Below are 24331 nucleotides of genomic sequence, written 5' to 3'. Positions count from 1 at the left end.
ACTGGAATTCATAGTTGTGAACCACTTCAGAGAGCTTGACCACAGCATTGAATCCTAGGTGTACAAGGTGATCCTGTTCTTTGTATTTTCTTTCCTCTGTATGCACGTGTGTGTGTGTGTGTGTGTGTGTGTGTGTGTGTGTGTGTGTGCGCACATGAGAGAGAGAGACAGAGTGATAGACAGAGAGACAGACAAACAGACAGAGTGCACCAGCACTCGTATAATGTTTAAAGGCTTGATCACGCTAAGGGCTGTGCCTTTCTTTCAAATGCTAGTGCCCTCAGCTCCCATTAAAGGCAACACTCAGCAAGGTGTGTGAAGCATCTTGCGGGTTAGCACACAAGCAGTATGGCTCTGTTGGCTAAAACAGTGAGAGATTAAAGGCAATGCGGTTGTCAAGTTTTTTTTCCATCACTCCTGTACTATTCAAGCATTTGGAAACTGAGTTTCCAGTTTCACCCTTTGGCTGAGACTCCTTTATGCCATGTTGAAGAAGTACATAAATGCAACTGACTGGCTAGCAGTTGCAATTCTCTTTCAAAATGCATACAATCCCTGTATTTCCTTCTTTGGAGGGTGTTATAGCTATGTTTATCATGCACTGCAAGTGAAGGAGCTCCATTTTTTCATAAATAGGTTGAGCTCTTCATGTTCTGTTCTTACCGTATTTATGTTCTGGATGTCAGCATGGGGGATTAAAAATGTTGTTCTTCCTTCTAGTGACCAAGGGGATTGTAGGAGTATTAAGAGTCTGACGCAAGCAGATTTTGAAAGCACAAAAAATGATGTCCACGTCTATTGCTACAAATAAAGACTCTTTTGTAGTGTATACAAAAAGGACTTGTGTGTCAACATTTTTTCAAACAGGCAGCAGCCCTTTTTAAGTTCAACTACTGCTGCCCACTTTTATTCCATTATTATTTCTATATCCTGGAGATGCATCTTTCTTTTATTGTTTCTCTTATTTGTTCTTTGATTGGTACTCCCTTTTTTCTTGTGGCTCATGTTGTTTTGAGGTAAATATAATCAAATTGTATTTTGCATTTTGCCATGTGAAGACTCAGGGCTTTGTCAGCTCTCTTTGTTCTGGCTCTGTGTTATCTTGTGGGTAATTTTGGAATCTGGATCTAATATCAGAGAAAGGATCTTTTTATCAGCTGCATAAGTTTGGTCTCAACATTTGTTATTTTATTAGTTTTTTCATCCTATATGACCTTATGTATGGTTTCATTCCAACCAAATGAATATATTGAATTCTGTTTAGTTTTTTCTCTCAGATTTCACTTTCCTTACTGATAGCCCCATGTCCGAACAATAATGCCGTATGCTGTCTGTAGCCTGGCATTATAGAAATATATTAAAATTCCAGTGGGCCAGATCTGCAGCACTGAGACCCACTCCACACACAAGAGGGCTGTATAATTCCCCTTATTTCGAAATAACAAGCTGAGCATCCACACTATCAAGCCTGTTTTTTGGAAATAAGAGGCTGGCTATGTCAAAATAATAACTCCTGCTTTCCACGAGGAATAACGCTTATTTTGAAATAGTTATTTCAAAATAGGGGTAGTGTAGATGCTCCACTGCTGCTATTTTGAAATAACTACTTCCCAGAGTCATTCAAAGTAATTACTGCCCAGTGCTTCCTGGGGCTCGAAGTCAAGATAGCATGTCCACATAAAGGTATGCCTGCCTTAGACAAATTTCAAGGCTTGTCTGTAATGTGGATACACGATTTCAAAATAGTTATTTCAATAGTTCTTATTTTGAAGTGATTTCCTAGTGTAGACATTCCCAAAGGGAGCAGATTATGGCTCTTTGATTCTCACCCGATAGCCACTCTGGCCATGGTGCAAATTAGAGTGGGTTAAGAGCTGCTCTGATTTATACCCGCTGATTAGATTCCCTAAGGAACCGGCTGACCACTGGCAAAGCACTGGAGTGTAGGTTTTATTCTTTCTCTACACAAGGCTCCTATTCTGTTCCCTCCTTACCAAAAGGAGAGGGTGGCCATTGTTGGACCTGGCACCAGCTACATACCAACTGAAAGCTCTTTCCAACCAGGGTAATTCTAAAGTGAGCAAGTACTACAAGATTCCAGCTCTTTTTGCCAGACACACACACACATTAGTTGGAGCTGGTGAAAAGGATTTGGCCTTATAGGTTCTTTTCTGTCCCACTCTTATGGACAGAACTGTCATGCAGCATGTTCCCAGCAGGTGAAAATATGAAGCAGTGCTTTCATATAATTTTTGCCATTGTGTGGCTATTATCTGTTAAATCAGTCAGTAAGTACCCCAACAATGCTCGTGAGGGTTCAGCTCCTCAATGAGGCGATTCCTGCTTTTTGGATGTGCTGACTTCAAGCATAGTAGTTTTGATAACATCCTATAATTTTCCTTAATTTCCAAAGACACTTGGAACAAAGATCAATTTTTAAAAAATCAATTAAGTATTGTCCCGGGCAAGATTATTAATATCTTTTCCATTCTAGGACTAGGTCTCTGTGACTGCTCCTTCTACTATAACAACAGAGGCTAAACAGCTTTTGATACTCAAATAATGTGATGTGACTTGTCAGTTTCCCCTCAACTTGTATCTTTTTTTTAGTCTTTGTTCACCATCTCAGACTTGTGAATTGCACCCTGTTATCTAGATCCGTTTAGAAGTTACTCCCAATTCCGACTTCTGTTTTGGTTGGGGATGCTATTTTCAAGTTTGCATGATGAGCAAAGGCTAAATCCAATAGTTATGTTATAGTAGCACACGAAAACTTAAAAGCACATTGCAGTCTCAGAACGCAGCCTAATCTGACAGTGCTATGTTTGCAGTTAGTTCAGCAACCACAGCTTTGTAAAAATTGATGGCAATAATACAAAGCTATGGATTAAAATGCCCAAATGATATTTTTTAGGTATGTGCAATTTTCATTATGATCAGGTAACTTTAGGTGAATGAAAAGAAAGTAGGGACTTGTGTTCCTATAATTCTGTAAATTGCAAAGCAGCTTGCCATATTGACTACTGACATGACATTTGGGAGTTGAAGACTTTTACAAGGCTCCAAAGGCAATACTGGGAAATTGCTAGGTGGCTATTTCAGTTTGGACTGTGTAGAAGTCTACATTTTAGATAAATGTGTGTCAAGAGGGCAGTATTGGATTCTACATAAAGATTTGAGAACCTAAACAAACATCCGCCACATATAATAGTAAAAAATTATATCTTTTACAACCTTTGAAGCAACAGGCAAACTAAACATAATATCATCTTATAATGACTGAAGAAGGAACTGTCTCCCTGTTTTTCCTTTGTTATATACAGGCAGCAGGCCCTGCTGAGCAGAAATGGAACATACGATCAAGGGCTGTTCAGTGACTCAACTAATTAATATCTTAGATTGTCACGTTGTGCATACGTAGACTAATACCAAGAACAGGAAAAAATGAAGAGGCTCAGTTTATTTCCTTCCCTGTAAATCAGTGTTTCTCACAGTGGTCTGTGGACCCATTCTGAGAAAGCTGCAACTGGGCCGCTCCGGTTTCTTTACTTACCGACTCCATGGCCACAGAGCCTCGCGGCTCCCATTGGCTGCAAACGAGTGCAAGTCTGCAAATGGGAGCCGCGAGGCCGTGGAGCTGGTAAGTAAACAAACTGGAGCAGCCCAGTAGCAGCTTTCCCAGAGTGGGTCTGTGGACAATTTTGAGAAACACTGCTGTAAATTGAAATGAGTATATGATTGGAATGGTCATACTCTGACTATGTCATACTTTTGATATAATCTTAGTAATGAAAGTGTGGGACTGGAAGGTACATTGAAAGGTGGTCTATCCCAGTCTCCTGCACTTTATGGCAGGATGAAATAGATTTCTTCTTATAATTTATTTTAGAAGTTTTTCCAAGACAGAGAAAGTGAAAGCTGTTTAAACAGGGCAAACACATTTAAAATGTCCCTGCATAGCTGTCCCTTGTGGCGATGACTTAGTGGCCCAAGCATCACATTTGAAATACCTAGCTTCCCTCAGACCAGTGCTAGGGATAACACATTCCTTCATCCCTCTGAGGTAGAACCATTGAGTTCCATGCAGCTTATTTGTATGTGATATTTTAAAGACAGAGGGCTTAGAGAGTGGGGGATACTACAGACTGCACAGCACTTTTTGTAAGAGTGAGGTTTTACCTTGGTCTCCTAGGCCAATATTTCCCTCCCTTGTTGTGCAGTGTAATCTCAGTTTGGCAGCTGCATTCAGCCCCAAAGGTGGCTTTATTTGAGAGTTGCTACATTTGCTTGCACAGTGGGACATATATTCCTCTCTCTTCAGAGGCATTTGGAAATAGAAATTTGTTTTGATGTTAGCTCTCCCAGGCTTATACTTAATTTCAAATTGAAATCTGCCTATTGTACCTGCAACTGTGCTTTGAAAATTTGCAAAAGAATACCAGAGGGAAAATCATACGGGAGGTAGTACACTACATCACTGTAAAGTGGGCAACTGCTATAGATCTATACACAATGTCTTCTCATTTTACTATCTCTCCAGTTACTTGACCCCTGTGACTGTAGTATATAAGTTAAAGGTGGGCAATAATTTTTTATGGAGGTGGCCACTCCAAGAATTTGGAAAGTGGTCAAGGGCCGCACTCTTCCATATTAAAGGAGGAGGTGCGGGGTCTGGGATGGAGGTTGAGTGGAGAAGGGAGCTTGCAGTAAGGGACTGGGGTGCAGGAGAGGGTGTGATGTCTGGGAGGGAGTTTGGGTGAAGGAGGCAGTTGTGACCTGGGTTAGGGGACTAGGGTGCTGGCGTATGGATTGTGACGTTGGGCAAGACAGGATTGTGACCTGGGTAGGGGACCAGGAGTGGAGGGGTTTGGGCTGTGACCTAGGGCAGAATGGGGTTGTGACCTGGGGCAGGGGATTGAGGTGCAGGATCTGGGAAGGGATATGGGTGCAGGAGAGGGGCAGAGGATTTGGGTTATGTGGGGTGGAGGCAGAGGGTTGGGGTGCCGGAGACAGGCTTTGCCTGGGAGACTTAGCTCCTTGACTCCCAGCCAGCAGCCTTCTCAAGCAGACTCCCTGCCTGCCTGGCCCTGCACTGGCTGCAGGGGCCACGTGGTTTTTGAGCAGCTACGAGCCTGCGGGGAAGGAGAGGGTGCTTCACAAGCTGCTTGTTGACAACAGGCAGCTCCCATTGGCCGGAAACCAGCCAATGGGATTGTGCTGGGGGTGGAAGCAGTGCCTGAAACCTCTCCTCCCTCCCCTGGGTTCACTGCTGTTCAAACAGAAGGCCATAAGAGCAAGCAAGAAGTCTTGCATCCATGGATCGGATCTGGTGGCATCACAGGCTGGATCTGGCCCATGGAGGGTATTTTGCCCCGGCTTGATCTAAGTGACTCCTAGGGGTGTGCACAGGAATTTAAATTTCACCCTTTTTGATGGGGTCAATGGGAGTTAGGCATCTATACAGCTTTGAAGATCTGGGCCTGAGAGATCAAGAAACTGCTCAACTTCAGCCCGTGGCAGAGCCAGAAATTGTGCCCTGGTGTCCTAAGAATAAGTCCACTGAATGCAGCATGACATAGCGATGAGTTATCTCATGTACCTCCCCTGCTGACCATATGGCTGCATGGTGATCTGTATCTATTTCGTGGAGGCCCTGGCCTCTCTCAAGTGATCAGAGAGGGACAGCATTTCCAGCATCTTACTTCCTCATGTATAAGAGCCCCTAGGAAACATGGCCAAACCTCAGCATCAAAATCTCCAGGGGCCTGGCAAAGGAGACAGTGGCACTTTGAGGTCATCAGTAGGATGCTCCTTCATCCCCCCGCCCCTCCATCCAGTGGGAGTGCAGTGGGAACCCAGCCACTGGAGCCCACCCTCACAGCCACCTCTGTTAATCATGGAGCTGCTGCCCAGCTACGGAAAGCGACAGAGCAAGGACAGCCTAGTAAGTGGCCCCAAGGCCCAACCCCATCCCTCTGTTCCACAGCACCTCCCTGCCCAACCCTGCAGTGGCACAGGAATATTCCCTGCCAGCAACGTCAGCCCAATGCTGACTCCCAGTGCAACAAACAGGCCAAGGGCTCCCTGTGAATGTCCAGGTTTTGAGCCTGTGATGAAATCCACCTATCTCCAGGCCATATCAGGAAATTCCCATTAATAAAGCATAAGACCCTGGGAAGCCCCCTTTCCAGGCACAGTGCAGCACAAATCCCTCTTTCTCAGGGCAAGAAAGCTTCTTGGATGAGGAAGCATAAAGTATCCCCCTCCCACATTTCTAGGGAACCATGAGTCTGAGGAGCCGGATCCAGGGGAGGCATAAGGAAGAAGTCTCACTGATGTTCTTCTTTTGGTCACTTAAGCAAAGCACACAACAAAGTCTCCAATCTCTTTCATCTTCCGAAGAATTTGATTCGGGGGGGGAGGGGCACCTCTAGGAGCTGCTCAAGGGGCATAAAGAGAAATCTGTTTCCCTCAAATTGCATTTGTCTGCAGAGTGCAGGATGGCCTGGTTCCCCTGCTCATCTTCCTGAAATGTGGCCGAGGGTTCAATTCATCAATGCATTGTTCCCAGCTGACCTTCAAGGAGTTCAGCATGGGGGTTAATCATCCATGCTGGGTTCCCCACCCGCTTACCCTCATAGAGTGCAGCATGGCAAATCAATGCAGAATAGACCAGGCCATAGACATGGGCTGTTTTCTCTAGGTATCCATACACATAACCCTGGTTAGGGGATGAAGGCTAAAACTCCAAGTCTGAACTAAAGACTCGAAGAATAAAATAGAACACATAAAAAAACCCTCACATCACACACACAGAGGGCAGACTTTCAGGAAAAGTGATTGGATCTACAATTATGAGGTCTGCACATGCCTTAGAAAAGCTATAGCTCTATATCTCTTCCCAGTGGGTGTGCAACCCTCAACTGTAGCTGTAGGTTATCAAATCTTAACTATTGGACTGTCATTACCAGCTGTTGCTATGGTCACCAGGCCCTAACATACTGGTTTTGGCTTCTAGCTTCTGTTGCAAGTTGTCATGCATCACTATCCGCCTCCATCTGCCTGCAGGCGAGTTTAGGGCAATGCACAGAGCCAGCTGCCCCAGGTAACCCTAACCTCTGCCCCAGGCCTGAGTCCCCTGACTCACACTAACTTCCACCCAGAACCTACATCTCCACCTCCTGTCCACTCCAAAGTCCTTGGCCCCAGCCCTGAGCTCCCTCCTGCATCCCCATGAGACACACTGAATTTCAAAGCCCTTTGATTAATCATTTGGATTTTAGAGCACTTTTATCAAGCTTTAAAGAATATAAAATGGCAGGAATGAAATCTTGTAGTCGTTGGTGCATGAGCTTTGAAAAACATGGTACATTGTTTCAATATTGTTCTCACGTAAAGTCTCCTGAAGTTTAAGTGAGTTCCATGCACTAACTTGCATGAAACTTGACAGATGAGACCAGTTTGATCTGCACCATGTCATCAGTTTGAGCCATAAGTGCTGCACGTACACGCACACACATGCACGCAGGCACGCACACACACACACACACACACACACACACACACAACTCATCTACTGAATTTTTGAAAAATGCCTGTTTTTTTCCTGGCCCCTCATGTGAGCCATGACTTTGCACAGCCCTGAGACACACCAAATTTCAGAAGAAAATGACTATGGCCATTTTGAAGGACGTGGAAAGGTCAATCTGAAAACAAAAGTTGTGACACAATGATGATAACTGTAGTGGAAGAGCCATGCCGCTATGATGTATGTTATAGGATTATTTGCTTGCAGTGTTCCAGTCAATAAGGTGGCAGTTTCTGTAGCAGGAAACGGAATTATTACCAAGTTTTCTGTCCTGTTTGGTTGGTATTCTGGTACAGTTAAAATAGCTTCTGGATGCATCATGGGTTTCTGTGAAGAACAATACTAATGTACAGGTTGAAACTCTGTTAACGGGGACTCCGGCAGGACACATTTGTTCCTGGACCAGAGAGTCCCAGTGGAGGGCTGGTGGCTGGGCTCCTCACAACTGCTAGGTGCAACCCAGCAGGGCTGCCCAGCGGGGCCAGGAACCCAGTGTTCTGCAGCTGCCTGGTGTGCTGTGACAGGGCTGTCTCAGGTGGCCAGGAGCCCAGGGAGCTGGGCTGCCCAGCTTAGCAGGAAAGGTGGGGAAGCCGACTAGGAGGCCGGCAACTGGTTCAGGACTGGGGAGGGCCAGAATCCAGATATGACCTCCCCAGATCTGACAAAATCTCTCATCCAGGACCAATCAGGCCCTGAGGGTGCTGGACCCGGAAGGTCCAACCTGTACAAACTGTAGATGGAAAGCAAATCACTTTGATGCCTTTTAAAATCATACCTTTTTGCAATTTCAGACAGATTTGAATAAACAAGAAGCCTAAGGACATAACTATTTAATTTCAAGACACCAACATTCCTTTAGGAATAAAAATAATATATATGATTAATTTTGTTGATTGCTACACTTCTTTCTCTAAGAATAGGATGAATGGTAGTTGAAAAATTCGTTTGGGCCTTATCTTAAGCAAACACCTATAGCTTAAACAAACGTTGCTTATCTATTAAGCATGTGTTCCTGTAGGCAGTGTGTATGTTAATTTAGAATTTAGCACATGGTTATAAATTTAGATCATATAAGAAAAGGCAAATGCCGTTGCTGTGCCTGTTATAACTGGACATGGCGCTGCAGCTCCAGCAATATGCTGAATCATTAATCTCACCTTTTATGGATAATTTAGCAAGTTATTGAGTTTAGCATGGCATACAGAAACACCTAATATGCAGGATTGGCAACACTGTTTGTTAAGTTCCAAAATTAGAAAAGTAGCAAAATCCCACATTCTGGGTTTGAATACTTTTAGTATTCATTTTCAAAAATTCACTAAGCGGATCATGCAGCAAGTTTCTGAGCCATCAGAACAAGCAAAGGTAGGAAAATGTTAGGAAACATAATTTAACTCTACTTCAATTTCTCATGTCAGGATCTGGGAATGTCCTATTTAGTGAATTGTAGCACAAATAAATCATAAGCTATTGCAAACGTGTCTTGCATAATTAGAACTATTTTGAGATATGGGAAACTATCTGAATTTCCTAAAACAGATATATTTTCTTCTGTTGAATTATTCTACAAGTTTTTCCAAAAAAACTTCAATTACATCCATACTGCAATTGCGTTCTTCTGAAAGAAAATGGAAAGAACAGAGCTTTTTTTCCTACATTGGTAATCCTCATTCCACGAGGAAGAAGCCTTTTTCCAGAAGAGCTCTTTCGGAAAAAGGCATGTGTGGATGGGGAAGAGGGAGTTCTTTTGAAATAAGAGGAAAGAGGAAAAAGCACAGGTGCCATGGTGGCAACTCCATCCATAGTCATCACAGTTGACTTGTGAGATAGCATCCATTCAGCTTTTTCTATGTGCTTTTGCAGTATGGATGCTCTCTTTCAGAAGAAGTTTTTCCAGACGATCTCTTCCGGAAAAGCTTCTTCCAAAAGAAGCCTGCAGTCTCGACATAGCCTGTATTTAAAAGTCTATATTTCTAAGTCACTTAAAATCAGTGTAAGCATTCAAGGATTTTTTGTTATTCTGAAAAACTAAAGAAATTCTTATACTTAATTAGCCATGTCTATATTTTGTTCACTAAAACATTTTGACAATCGACAGCCCATGACCCAGCAATTTTTATGCTAGGAGCTACAAGTGTTTTTAGAAATCCAACTGAACCTGAGATATTTTCCTCTATGAGTAATAGCTTTTCCCAAAGGATGAGAATGTTAAAATCTGAAGTCAACAAGAAGCTCAAATGTTGAATATGAGTTCACAGACTGAGGTTATTGGGCTACCTTAAATATCTAATGGACAAAATCACCAGAATGCTCCAGCTGCTTTGTACCATCCCAAGTGACCCAAAGTCAGAGAAAGGTGCTAAGTGAGAGGATTTGAAAGAGGAAGATAGAGTTTGTTTAGGAGCAAGTTAAGAAAGAGAAATTGAGTTTCAGGATTGGATGGAGAGGCACTAATCTGGGGGTACAGAGATAGATTTGAGACTCATCAGCATAGAGATAGAAGATGGTTGAACCTGAGTGTTTGGAACACCCAATGAAAGGATGTAATCATAAAAGGGTGAGGGAAGAGCCCTGTGGCACTCCAACTGATACCGGGAGGATGTGAGAGAAAAATGCAGCAGAAGAGATGATGATATAACAGTTAAAACATCAGCAAATGGGTCAAGAGTGAGGATACTGGGGGAACCTTGAGGTTTGGCCAAGAAGAGGTCATTAGAAACCTCAGTGAGAGCGGTTTTGGTAGAGTGAAACGGACAGAACAGACTGGCAGAAATCAGTGAATTTTAGGCAATAATTGCAAATGGCATATTTAAAGAGGTTAGAGATAAAGGGAAGGAAAGAAATTTGGTGGGAGCTGGACAGTCTGGTGAATCCAAGATATTTTATGGGGAATGGAGAAGTCCCCTGTATGCTTTTATTTAGCGAGCAAGAGAGAGGATCCAACGAGTAAAGAGAGATTGAAGTGGAGGGAGATGGTGGGGTTAAATCAGGCTAGGAGGCAGGAGTGAAGGGATTTATAGGAGCAGGGGGAGGTATTAGAAGTATTCAGCCAGTGAGAGCATTAAGTATGAAGGAGAATGAGGAAAAGAGTATTGGCGTAGCTACATCCGTGCATGCCCACGTAATACAGTCATGGCCTTCGAGGAGAGGAAAGGAGTTGGAGAGAGAAATCATGGCAAAGCTTGTTGGTCCTCTCTTTGGAAAAGCAAGCAAGAACTTGTATGGAATGGGAAGAGGGGGCAGGAAGAGAAGAGGATTTGTGAAGGGAGTTGCATGCAGCACATAGACAATGGGGGTGATGGGCCTGGAAGTCAGTGACAATGGTAACATGATGATGTTTGGCCAGGACCATTTTGGAAATGAAGGAAGAGCCAAACATCTTGTGGGAAGCCTGCATGGTCTTGGGGCTTTCTCCAGAGGCAGTGGTATGGGAGTGGGAGGAGAGAACACAGGGGCTGGCCAGGGCTGGGGTGTAGGAGGAGGCAAAGGATGTGATGGGAAAGAAGGGGAAAGGAGTGCAAAAGGAAGAGAGTGGAGTGGTGAGATTTAACGACAGCCAGCAAAGGCAAAGGTGGAAGGGGGGAAGGACAGCTGGGAGGAGGAAACTGGTAGGGGCATGTAAAATGTCTCCTCTTGCCATAATTCCCTTGTTCCCATTAAAGACACATGGGCTACGTCTACACTGGCCCCTTTTCCGGAAGGGGCATGTAAATTTCATGAGTCGTCGTAGGGAAATCCGCGGGGGATTTAAATATCCCCCGCGGCATTTAAATAAAAATGTCCGCCGCTTTTTTCCGGCTTTTAAAAAAGCCGGAAAAGAGCGTCTAGACTGGCCCCGATCCTCCGGAAAAAGCGCCCTTTTCCGGAGGCTCTTATTCCTACTTTGAATTCCTTTACGGAGGATCAGGGCCAGTCTAGACGCTCTTTTCCGGATTTTTTAAAAGCCAGAAAAAAGCGGCGGACATTTTTATTTAAATGCCGCGGGGGATATTTAAATCCCCCGTGGATTTCCCTACGACGACTCATGAAATTTACATGCCCCTTCCGGAAAAGGGGCCAGTGTAGACGTAGCCATGTATTGCTGCTGCTGTTCTCAAGACTGGAAAGTAATAAAACGGGGAGGTGTTCACCTGCTGTACAAACAAGTTAATTTTTATCCAATCAAACATTCCTAAATGCTTTCCAAATCTGTAATATCACAGACAAGAAGTAAGGGATGCAGACAGACCATTATAGCAAAGAGATGCATGGATACATGCACTGCAGTCTGCGTGGTAAACAAATAGCAACTGTGGCAAACTGGGACTCGGTGTATAGGTGAACCTCTGTAAACTGGTCCTCTCTTGTCCAGCAATGGATGTTCCAGGACCACAGAGTCCCAGGCTGCTGGCAATGAGCTGCCAATGGGGCCAGAGCCCAGTTCCCCGCACCTGGACTGCTAGGCATGTCCCAGAACTGTAGTAGGGCTGCTCAGCACACAGTACGACCCAGCTAAGCTGCTCAGTGGAGTTGGGAGCTCGGGGGGCCCCAGTGGGGCTGCTCGGTGGGGCCTGGAGTGCCCTAGCAGGGCTTCCCAGCATGCCACAGCAGGGCTGTGTGGTGTGCCTCAGCTGTGTGGTGTGCCCAGGGGGCAGGCTGGGAGTCTGAGGCTGTGTCTAGACTACATGCCTCTGCCGACAGAGGCATGTAGATTAGACACACAGGCAAAGGCAAATGAAGCCGCGATTTAAATGATCGTGGCTTCATTTACATTTACATGGCTGCTGCGCTGAGCCGACAAACAGCTGATCAGCTGTTTGTCGGCTCGCGCGCTAGTCTGGACGCTCCCCTGCCGACATCAAAGCCCTTTGTCGGCAGCCCCATTATTCCTCATGGGATGAGGTTTACCGGGGGCTGCCGACAAAGGGCTTTGATGTCGGCAGGGGAGCGTCCAGACTAGCGCGCTGACCAGCTGTTTGTCGGCTCAGCGCGGCAGCCATGTAAATGTAAATGAAGCCATGATCATTTAAATCGCGGCTTCATTTGCCTTTGCCTATGTGTCTAATCTACATGCCTCTGCCGACAGAGGCATGTAGTCTAGACACAGCCTGATGCGCCACAGCGGGGCTGCTTAGCAGGGCTCCCCAGCACATCCCAGCTAAGCTTCCCGATGGGGCTGGGAGCCCAACACGCTGCAGCAGAGCTGCTTGGCGGGGCTGCCCAGTGGAGCCAGGAGCCTCGGTGGAGCCTGGAATACCCCCACAGGGCAGTGCACTGTGAGCTGGGCTGTCCAGCGTGGTAGGCAAGAGGGGATGGAGACCGGCAGGGCCTGCAGCAGGACCAGGACTGGGGAGGCTGGGAGAGGGAGGGGGCACAGATATGATCTCCCCTGGTCCGGCAAAATCCCTTATCTGAGACTGGTCAGGTCCCAAGTGTGTCGAACCAGGGAGATCCAACCTATACATAATTATACTCAAATTTTACTAGGATCTTATTTTATGTCTCTCTTATGCATGTTATCAATGACCTTGTGGGAGTTTCATTTGTCACTTACCCAATGAAAAACAATTATGAAAAAGGTTTGCAGATCAGGTTGTATATCTTTCAATTCGTATTGATTTTTAGTCTTATGTTTCATTTGCTGTGAATAAAAGAATTGGTTTTTAATAGCATGATCTTTTTATAAAGGCAGCTCAAAATGGAAAGAGAAGAGAGAATTGATAGCATCGTGCTGTCAGGATATTTTTTAAGATGAAACAACTTTGTTTAACTCAATCTTACTTCAGAGCCATGTCAAAAAACCCCCGATGAAATCCAGATGATTGAGATTTTGGCTAGCAGAACATAAATGGTATGCAAAGCCAGGAAGGAGGATTGTGCAGACATTCCTGTCTATTTTTAGCTATAGATTTTTAATTATTAATATCATTTGAAATGTTTAATTAGTTTTGAGAAGCATTTGCATAAATTAAATGCATGAGGTCTGTCTGAGAACACTGTGGAAATCTCTCTCTGGCCGGCTGTGGTTTTAGTAAATAGTTTAAAGGGATCCATTAGTGGAGGAAAGAAGCATGTTTTTCTCCTTCCCCACATGGCTAATCTTTAGCTAAAGAAATGATATTCATGTGTTTGTTGTTTTTGACCTAAGTGGCAGTGATATGGGGCACACTCAAAGATGAAAGGGGACTTCAGTTCATTCCCCACATCCCGACAACCTGGTGTGAACTGCCCTCTTTTACCATCCCTTCTTTTTGCTGTTGGTAGCTGACAGCTGAGGAAGACTTTCACTCCCCATGAGGGGAGTACAGCATAAGGCACTCCCTTACTTCCTTGCATCGTGGCTCATAGCTCAGGTTGGAGAACCCTTTGTGTGGTTTGTTCCCTGTAAGCTGTGTGCTTGTGCGACCACTGAGGAGAAATTCCAGTGCCATCCAGCTGATTAGCAGAGTGTCCGCAGCTAGGTTTTGTGTTTCTATTAGTGGTGCACATTCACACATGCCTGGCTGCAGATAAAAACTATTCTGCACATGAATGGAAAAAATCCATGCATGGATGGAAAAGACTGGAGGTAACCTTGGTTGCTCCTCTCCTTTCTGTGCCTATGACTGGGGTGCAGGGAGGCAGACCATAACTTGAATAGAGCCTTCCCCATCACCTGTTTACCAGCCAGCACAGAAAGGGAAGTCATCATTGCCTCGTAAAAGGCTGCTGCAGGTGACGTTACTTCCCTACTGCAGCACGTGGAGAGACAGGGTCTGCACCGTGACTCTGAGACCTTAGGGCTAGAGTGTAAAAATACAGTCTGCCCTAAGTATGAGGCAGCACCTAAGTACAGTCTCCCCGAAAAGAGGGAAAACTGAAAGAATTGAAAACCAAGGATGAAAAAAATCAGGAAAAGATTCCTAATAGTGAGATCTGTTGGGCTTCTAGTTCCATGCCAGAGCTTTAGCCAAGTCATATAAGACACTACCACTTTCATCATTTTCTCTTTGGATTGGGTGACCAGGGCTGTCCAGGTCAGAGAACAATAGCATTGTAACTACGTCCCTCAAATTGATTCCAGCTGATGCATAGACTAGAGAATAATTTCACAAAGAAAGCAGTGGAAGCAGATTGCCTCAAACATTTAAACTTGGGCTGGCTGAAAGCACATGGGAATTTATTGTCAAGGAACAATCCCAGTGCAGTCAACAACCTCAGGATCTCAACTGCTGGCCCTGGTGAAGATGCTTCTTTCCAGACAGCAGCATTGGTGGTACACCTGAGGCTATTATGCACCTGATGCACAGTGAGAGCAGGATTAAAGCTTCTTTAAAAATGGCACTCTCTTGAAACAACCATTTCCCACCCACTGAGAGCAAATTAGTTTGGTCAGAAATTCCGCGCCCATGGAAATCAATGAGGCAGGCAGACTTTTGTCAGGCAAATTTCTCCTGTGCATTTATAATTTTTGTTTTGTGTCATTTTAAATTAAATTGTATTTGTTTGCGTTGTGGGCAGATAGATTCTAGAGTTCATCACTGACCCAGAAAACTCATCCAAGCCAGGGTGGTTTTACAGTTGTGTAACGACACTGACTGCACTGAAATTAGTGAGGCTTTAAACTTAAACAGAGTGGAATCAAATCATCTTTGCTCCCTACCTGCACAAGGACCACTTTCCCCTGAGTGTCTGAGAGTCTCTGCCTCTGGCTATATCTAGACTACATGCCTCTGTCACCAGAGGCATGTAAATTAGACTACCTGACATAGTCAATGAAGCCGGGATTTAAATATCCCTGGCTTCATTAAAATAAAAATGGCCGCCGCGCTGTGCCGGCTCAGCTGATCGACAGCACAGCATGCGAGTCAAGACGCGCATCGGTCAACAAGGGAAGCCTTTGTCAACCGCTCCTGTAAACCTCGTTTCAAGAGGCATAAGGAAGCGGTCGACAAAGGCTTCCCTTGTTGACCAATCCGCGTCTTGACTTGTGCGCTGTGCCGACGATCAGCTGAGCTGGCACAGCATTGTGGCCATTCTTATTTTAATGAAGCCAGGGATATTTAAATCCCGGCTTCATTGACTATGTTGGATAGTCTAATTTACATGCCTCTGGCGACAGAGGTATGTAGTCTAGTCATACCCTCTGTGTCCTGGGTTCTTCAGACATTTGCCCCATAGCCTACCTCAGGCCTTGTGAATCAAACCACTGGCTGTCGATTTATCGCCTCTGCTGTAGATGTGATAAATCAATTTCCAAGAGCACTCCTGTCCATGCTGGTACTCCTCCAAGATGGGAAGAGTAGCTGGCATCGACAGAAGAGCAGCCCCTGCTGACCTTGGAGCATGCAAGACATTGTGGTGAGTATGTCGACTTCAGCTATGCTATTTGCTTACCTGAAGTAGATTGACAGTGCAGGTAAGTGTGGACAAGGCCTCAATAGTGATCACTCGGAGGGAGGATTTTCCTTGGTGCAAAGTCACTCTTTTACTAAAACTCCCCCATTCCCTTTTGTCACAAGTTAGCAGCCCTATTAATGATTGTCTCATATTTTAATTAAAATGCCCACTAATTACATACATTTAAAATAAGTGCACTCTTGTATACTCAGACCTGCATGAACCCAGGCAAAACTAGGAAAGTAAGGGGTTATGCTGTATTAATCTGGTAACCCCCAAATCATAGAATCATACAAGTTTAGGGTTGGAAGAGACCTCAGGAGGAATCTAAATATGAATATATAAATAATTGAAAGGATTCTTCTGCTATGTATATCCAGAGGCAAGCTAATCTGAAATTAACATTGATATGCTTACCAGAAGACAGTGGTATAGATTACAAATGGATTGGCAGAACCATCAGCCTAGTAATTAAGTCATGAGTACAGCCGTACCGAATCAGACCAAAGGTCCATCTAGCCCAGGACCCTGTCTTGTGACAGCAGCCAGTGCCAGCTGCCCTACAGGGACTGAAGTCTCCAAACGTTATTGTCCTGAGAGACTTTAATATTCAAATGGGCAATGCCCAGGAAGAGTTGTTCACATACCACAGAGGAGCCCAGACACTTTGGTTCTCCAGGCAAAGCACTGGAGTTGACCATCGAGTTGGGTGTACATGTAGCGAGCACAGTAATTATGCCCTACACTGTTCTGTTGCCTCCTATTGACAAGGGTCAAGGCTTTCCCGTTATTTCATCTTAGAGGTGGACTGTTCATGTTAGTCAAGTGCTGAAGAATCTCAGAGGCAGTGAGTATCTAGACTGCTTTCAGGATCACACTACTTAACTGTAGAACCAGCGTTCTGGTACACAGGTTAGATACCAAAACCACTGACTGGCTGCACGCCTAGCTCCAAAGTCTCCGCTCCCCTATCAGCTATCATCTTGGTTCACTTCTCTAAAAGGAAGGTAAAGAGCCACTGAAGAGAAACTTCCCTGCCCCGACCCCCAGTTTCCACTACAGTGTCTGCAGCACCACATGGGGAGCCACATCAGTGCCTGCCAGTAGATTACAAGAATACCTGATCAGTAGCTCGTGACTAGTTCAGTGCAACACTGGTTTATTTTCAATTATTAACACCTACGTATGCAAAGTTTTATTTTAATTTTGAAAACACCTGTCTGAGTTCAATGTTATTATTCACAGTTTAATTATAGCTGACATTTCTCTAGAAGATATACTGAAATAACAGTCCGGCATCAGCTAAGGGACGGGCTGGATAACCTAGTAAGTTTTCCGCATCTCTTAACTGCCACAAGTTAACCATAAGACCCAGAGCCAGTCAAAGCTTTAATTATGCAGAGATTCTAGGCCAAGACCTCAGAGCAGGGGTGGGAAACCACAGGTATGGGGGCTGGATGTGGCCCTCAGCTTGCCTGGATCCAGCCTCTGAGGCTGAAGCTCCCCCCCCCCCAGCATTGGGGAGCCCGCGCGGGTGCTACAGCCTCCTTGCTGCCCCCCTGGGAGCTGGCGCACACACAATCTACTAGGCTAGGGCCCCCTGGGCTCTGGAGTGCGAGGGGAATGTGGAGCGTGTCTTTCTCCTTCTTAATCAGGGGCCTTAATGAGGGATTTTCCCTGCTTGCCACTTGTGTGCAGCCCCCAACTGATTTTTTGTGGGTCAGTGGCCCCCAACCCAAAAAAGGTTCTCACTCCTGCCTTAGAAGAAGCAATCTGTAGTGCCTCTCATCTAAAAGCAGAGTTTTACAGTAAGGTGGAAAAAGGAAAGCAACAGAGTTAATTGTCCTGAAATGTGATCTCATATGACTATGCCCACTCAAGATCCAATTCAAAGGGATCTAATGCTTTTAGAGCAAAAACTGATCCCATTCATAAAGAAGAAAAAATAAATCAAATCATGTAGAAACTCCCCCTCACTGCTTAGTATCCTGTTTCCTTTATAAACATTGTTCTGCAGCCAGCACCTAAGACACAGGAAGAAGATATAACTGCATATGGAAATAGATTCCTGTGCTACATTTTCAATATTATCTTCCTAGCCCTTAGAAAATATATTTAATTTCCATAGCACAATTCTTCTGAAAGTTTGGGAATGAACCACTAAGGAAGGGGCAAAGTACTTCAATCTTGCTGCTAATTTATTAAAACCCCATGCAAGTTACAGTTTGTTACACAAACTAAACTACAAGTGATAGAAATGTAGCCGTGTTAGTCTGGTGTAGCTGAAACAAAAAACAGGACTGTGTAGCACTTTAAGGACTAACAAGAAGGTTTATTAGGTGATGAGCTTTCATGGGCCAGACCCACTTCCTCAGATCAAATAGTGGAAGAAAATTGTCACAACCATATATACCAAAGGATACAATTTAAAAAATGAACACATATGAAAAGGACAAATCAAATTTCAGAACAGAAGGAGGATGACACTTTACACCTAAGTTTGAATAAAGACTCTAATTATCTTACCTATCACAAAGATAGCTTCCCCAGTTATCACCTCTAATATCATTAGCTCACAGACATTTACCTCCTCCCCCCATCCTCCTTCTGTTCTGAAATTTGATTTGTCCTTTTCATATGTGTTGATTTTTTAAATTGTATCCTTTGGTATACATATGGTTGTGACAATTTTCTTCCACTATTTGATCTGAGGAAGTGGGTCTGGCCCACAAAAGCTCATCACCTAATAAACCATCTTGTTAGTCTTTAAAGTGCTACATAGTCCTGTTTTTTGTTTAAACTACAAGCTCTTCCTCCCACCTTATGTCCCTAAGAGTCCATGAAGTTAAGAAGAATATATTACAGGGCAACTGGTACATTTCATTTCCACATCACAGAGTTGGTTTCTGAATGTGTCTTGACCACTGTTCAGGATGTGGGCCAACAGCTAGTTCTTTGATTGAGGGTGTGTCCATTTATTACTAAAGTGAGGAATTTGGGTATGTTCTTAGATCATAACAAGTGAAAATAGCTGGGGGAGGGAGGCGTGTTTCTGTCTGTGTCTGGCTAGGAGAGGGGAACTATTTCACTTAGCTGTGGCCCTTCCCTCCTTACCCCTATTTTCATTACAACTTGATTAGATAACAACAATATGCAGCACTAACTAATCTTGCATTCATTTAGCAGTTGAAGCAAGTCCACTTTTAAGCAAGCACACGACATTGATGCATTATCTTCTGCAGAGGTGGTTTGTTGGCTTCTAGATGGAAATTAACAGATTTTTAATTTATAAAGCTATAAATTGTACAAGACTTGACTATCTGAGGCTTTATGTGCACATACTCCTGAACTGGTTGAATTAAATCTATTTAAATCTACACCACTATAGTTAAACTAGGGCAAATTTGTGGTTAGCTGTGACCTGAGAAACTGGCTTTCTGTTTCTGGGATACAAGTACATGGAGGGGCTGGTGCTGAAATAACACCTTCAATTTGGAATTCACCCCTTCTCTTGATCTGATACAAGCCTGAGTCTGTTGATGTACAAGGCACACAGCAAAGGCCATCATTTTGGGAAGAGCTAGAGTGCGGGGATGGAGGGATTTGGGGGTGAGAGAAGAGAAGGATAGGAAGTTGAGTTATGTTTCCTGCATCAGGACACTGGTTTGTTGGGAGCTTTGCTATTTCTCTATTAATTCTATTTCATTATAAGGGATTGTGTTTTGCATTTTATCAAGGCACCTAAAAACTAGTGTATTTTCAATAAATAAAATAGCTACACCTCTTTCTCCTCCTCCCCACCACCTTCAGGCATTGGGTCAGAATAATTTATCATTCAAGAGACTAACCAGTTTGGCACCTATTGTAAGAACATATTTGTGCTTGCTGGTTCTGAAGAAAAAAATGTGTTTTCCCTAAATATTTTTAAAAGTTACTGGAAAAGCTCTTTTTAAAATCCAAACCAAACTAATAAAGGTAATACTGCTGCATTCCTGCTGTATAGAATTTTCTATCTTTCATATCCTGCACATGTGAAAATTACTTACTCCTTACAATTCATGAAGTAAGTATTTATTATACTCCTTTTTTGCAGATGGGGAAAATTGAATACAGGAGCTAGAATCTGCATTTTATTACACTGCTATAAATTGGATGTGACTCCCAGGGTGTTACCCCAGATTTACAGTAGTGTGAGAACAGACTCAGACCTGGAGCACTGAAATGATTTGTGCAGCAACACACAACAAGGCTGTGGCTGAGATGGGACTAGAACTCTAGAGTCTCACAGTGCTGTAGTCAGTTCAGTAGCCTATCTTCCTCCCAAGTCTCCCTCACAAATTATAGAATATGTGTCTGCATTTAAAACAAATGCATGTGCTAACACAGCTGCTGAAAATCTGTTATCCTTTAATCATCTTCCACATCCTGCATTTGTATTTCGTCTCCAGTGGCAAGTGACACAGAAAGCATTGCAGATAGTGCCTTTCCCTGTGCTGTAGCAGGGTTTAGGAATATCATATACAACAGAAGCACCCATATCCTGAACTCTTGTCTGAGTTGTCTCCTCATTAAGCACTTTATTTATAATAGCGACTATGAGCAGAAATGTTACCTTTTTAGCTTTTCCCAGAAGGCCTGACAACTGTAAATAAATAAATCAGAAAAAAAGAGAGTAAAACATTTCACTTTCACACTGCTGAAGATTTGAGATGAAAGGGACCCAAATAGAAACAAGCCCTGCTAGTGAGTATGATATATAGCACTCTTCACGCCAAAGTACTTGGGTCTCCAAAGCACTATTTGTTGTCTTTACTTCTTTTACCCTACTTCAGTATAAACCATTTCTTTTATCACGGGCTTGTGTTGCATTGTTACTTGCTTACATCAGCACGTCAACAGTAAGGTAAGTGAAGCAAGCTTGAGGGTACAAATGATACACCTGAAGGAGAGAAAGTGGAAATAGAAAGCTTCACACTAGGGGCACGTCTACAGAGCAAGGGCAAAAGTCGAATTAAGATATGTAACTTCAGCTACATCAATTGTGTAGCTGAAGTCGAAATAGCTTCTCAGCTTTTGGCATTGTCTACACAGCAGGAAGTCAAAGGAAGAGCATTCTTCCTTCAACTTCCCTTACTCCTCATGAAATGAGGGTTACAGGAGTAATTTGTAAGAAGTCCTCCAGCTTTACATTATTTTGAAATAATGTCTTGCTGTGTAGACACACTCTTTGTTATTTTGAAATAATGTCAGTTATTCCAAAATAACGCTGATGTGTAGACATAACCTAGCTGTGGATCTGGCCCATTGTTTTTTGGACTCCCTTGTTCTGTTTTACCACCATCAGAAAGCTGTGGGTGAGTTAGAGACATGAGAGAGCACTCTGCACTCTAAGGAGAGTTTATTTTAAAAAGTCAACAGTGAAACATCTGTACAAAAAAAAAGTGAAATAATATAACAGTGAAATAAAGAGCACAGCAGGTGATGGGTTCTCAGTGCTCTTCCAGATCTTCCTGACTGGCCTTGTCCTCAGCCAAATCAATTTTGTAAACTAGGGCTGCATTAGGGCTTGCATTTCTTCCTGAGGAGAATGCAGGAGAATAAAGTCACTGTTTGGTTGGGAATCATTCATGGATGGGAATCCATGGATGGTAATTGTAGCTCAAACATTGTTATTCTATCAGCTTGGCAAAATGGTCATGAAAATTTACCACCTCAGGTACAAAGTCTTCATCATCTAGTTATCAGGACGACGATAAAGGGCATGATATTTACCCGCCTGTCAGAAATATTATCCAGCTTGAGACAAGTGAGCCAGAGGAATTTTGTAAGGCAGAATTAAATTAACTCATACCACACACCCACAAAGCTTGTCTGTTGGCTTGTTAAGGAACTATGCAGTACTCCTTGATGCCACTACCTTAATTGTTTTCTATATAGACAATTGATTCTCTCTTACTTCTCTCCTTTATCCTCCAGGAAGATGATGTCACCCGTGACAGTCGATTCAATTTCAGTGGTTATGGGATGGGTCATTGTCTCCAGGTCAAAGATGGCACCGCGGTCAAGGCCACTCCTCCAAACCCTCCCTTGGCACCACCAAAGGATTCCGAGTCCATCAAAAAGAAGTTTGTTGACCGTGCAAAAAGGATTGATACAATATCCCGAGCTGCATTCCCATTAGCCTTCCTCATTTTCAACATCTTTTACTGGATTACGTACAAAATTATACGGCATGAGGATATTCACAAGAAATAAGCAACTCTCTGGAGTGCTGGGACTTTCTAGCCAAAGTGATTTGCTTGTAAATAAACAGTGAGTCTTTCTGTAATTTGGACTGAGGAATTTTTTTCACCCGTGCTACTGAAGAGAATAAGACAAAAAAAAAATGGAAGGGAAGACAAAGCATAGGCAAAAAGTGATTGAATGCAAGAACAAGAAGCCGTGGGGCCATGCACTAAGGATCTCCTTATGGACACTCAATATTGTTCTTCCAGATTCTGCATTGATCAGGCATTCTTAAACAGGAGAAATGTTACCCAACTGTGTCATGAAGATATTGAAAAAAATAAAAATAAAAACAACCAATGTGAAACACCTACTATAGGACTGTAGTGGCTACAGTACAGTGAGTTATAAAAGGACCAAATTTATTCAGGATAATGCTGCCTTTCTATTTGAAACAAGTCTACTGAGCTACATTCCATTAAAATGTCTGTAGTTAGCAGTTCACCACAAAGTCCTTTTGTGCGTTGTAACTTATTTCTACTAACAGGGAAAAATGATTTATACTTTAATACCCTTGTAAGTGTGCATTTTAATATTATCTTGCTTTATTAGAATTGCAATTTGGGGGTCAAACTTGTGTATTGCGCTATTTATTTGACTGCTGACACTCACAGAAACCGGTTAAATGGCCCATTTTATTTTTGTTCTAAGAGAGTGCACTTACTTCATTTGATTTCTTCTGTTTTTACATGCAACTTGAGGTGCCAAACTGTGTTTTTCCTATTGTGCTACCCTGTACCACACTATTTATTAAGATCTTGTTTCCTGGCTGGTGTAGCTCAGTTTAGCATTGATTTTTTTGTTACTGTGCTCATTGTAGCTGCAATTGATAGCTCTGTAGGTAAACACAACTTGTTTACAGACCTCTAATTTATATCTTTACTCGAAGTGGCTATCATTTTAAATATCATTGACTAACCTAAGAATTTTAAAACTGTACTGTGATTTTCATAACCTGTTACCTTTTGGTGCCAGAGCTACGTGGGTCAAATCCTTGCTACGTGTTTTAAAGTAGAAAAACAATAAAAATTGAAATAAAAAAGGTATTTTTGCTTACACAGACAAAAGACAAACTGTAAGAAAACATAACAAGTTCATTAAAAATTTTACACTTGCTGTAAAAGCATTTATTAAAAAAAGTTATTTGTTCAGTTTCAATAAAGCTAAGTGTGCTACTAATTTTTCTTTTCTTTCAAAGCTCCTTTTTCATGTGGGTTACCTGTAGTGCTATATGCATTACAGACCAAATCCTCGGGCACTCCAGCAGCAGCAAAGGGATTTAAAGCAGCAGTGGGAACCAAGGCCTACGTTGGTCACTCCTGAACTCCCTCACCCCACTCCAGCAGAGGAGGCACTTGAGGGCAAACTCTGGGGTGAGGATGTTTCTTAACCCACTTGCAGCAATCTTGTTCGGCTAAGCAGAACCCTTTTATTCTCCAGCCCAAATTATATCAGCCCTGAGGCACATTTGTGGAAAAGTGCACCATGCCAGGCAGACCCCTGAATTGCAGGGTAGAAAAGGAGGGAAAGGAGATCCTAATAACCTGTAGCCTTTAGGGAAGACACACTGAATGGCAAGCCAAAAGCCTCTTGGATCTAATTTTTTCCCAATTGGTCTTAATATTTCTGTGCATTTCATAACCTTCAAGGCCTCACTCCTATCTTAAGGGAAGGGACTACCACTTAATGGCTAAGATAACAGAGATTGCACATAGTTAGTGGAGGCACACTGAGAGGAGAAGCTATCTGACTCATGGGACAGAGTAAAGCCACACTGCTTATCAGAGAAAACGGAGCAGATTATGAACTTGTGTAGTCCACAGACACAATAAAGATCTCTGTCCCTCTCTAGTAGCTAGATACATATAAAGGTTAGTAAGTTTGCTACAGCCTCCAGGCTAAGAAGGCATTATTTTTTTAGATTAAATGGTAAAAGCTCATGCTCAGAGATTACTGCTTCATCCACTCCAGCCAGCGAAGACAAGGGCGGTGTTATACTTAGATACTCTCTGGCTAACTAAGCCATACCTGTATTCCCAGAGCCAGGAAGAGAGCCCAGGAACACTGACTACCAACATCCTAGTTCATTAATTTATGTAA

At 43.3% G+C, this 24331-nt stretch overlaps 1 protein-coding gene across 1 annotated transcript in view; it reads left to right on the top strand.

Annotated features, from left to right (window-relative positions):
• GLRA2 (glycine receptor alpha 2) overlaps positions 1 to 23397 on the top strand; it is a 145115-nt gene extending 121718 nt beyond the window's left edge. The window contains exon 9 of the mRNA XM_006122811.5: positions 21923 to 23397. Within this exon, the coding sequence (XP_006122873.1) occupies positions 21923 to 22201 (279 nt within the window). The 3' untranslated portion in view covers positions 22202 to 23397. The remainder of the gene's footprint in view (positions 1 to 21922) is intronic.
• Positions 23398 to 24331: the final 934 nt, after the last annotated feature.

This window comes from Pelodiscus sinensis, chromosome 1, assembly GCF_052426305.1.
Source record: "Pelodiscus sinensis isolate ZL-2025 chromosome 1, ASM5242630v1, whole genome shotgun sequence".
In the NCBI taxonomy this organism is placed as follows: domain Eukaryota; kingdom Metazoa; phylum Chordata; order Testudines; family Trionychidae; genus Pelodiscus; species Pelodiscus sinensis.
The sequence above is the reverse complement of the archived record's forward strand: the minus strand, read 5'-3'. Positions and strand labels throughout refer to the sequence as shown.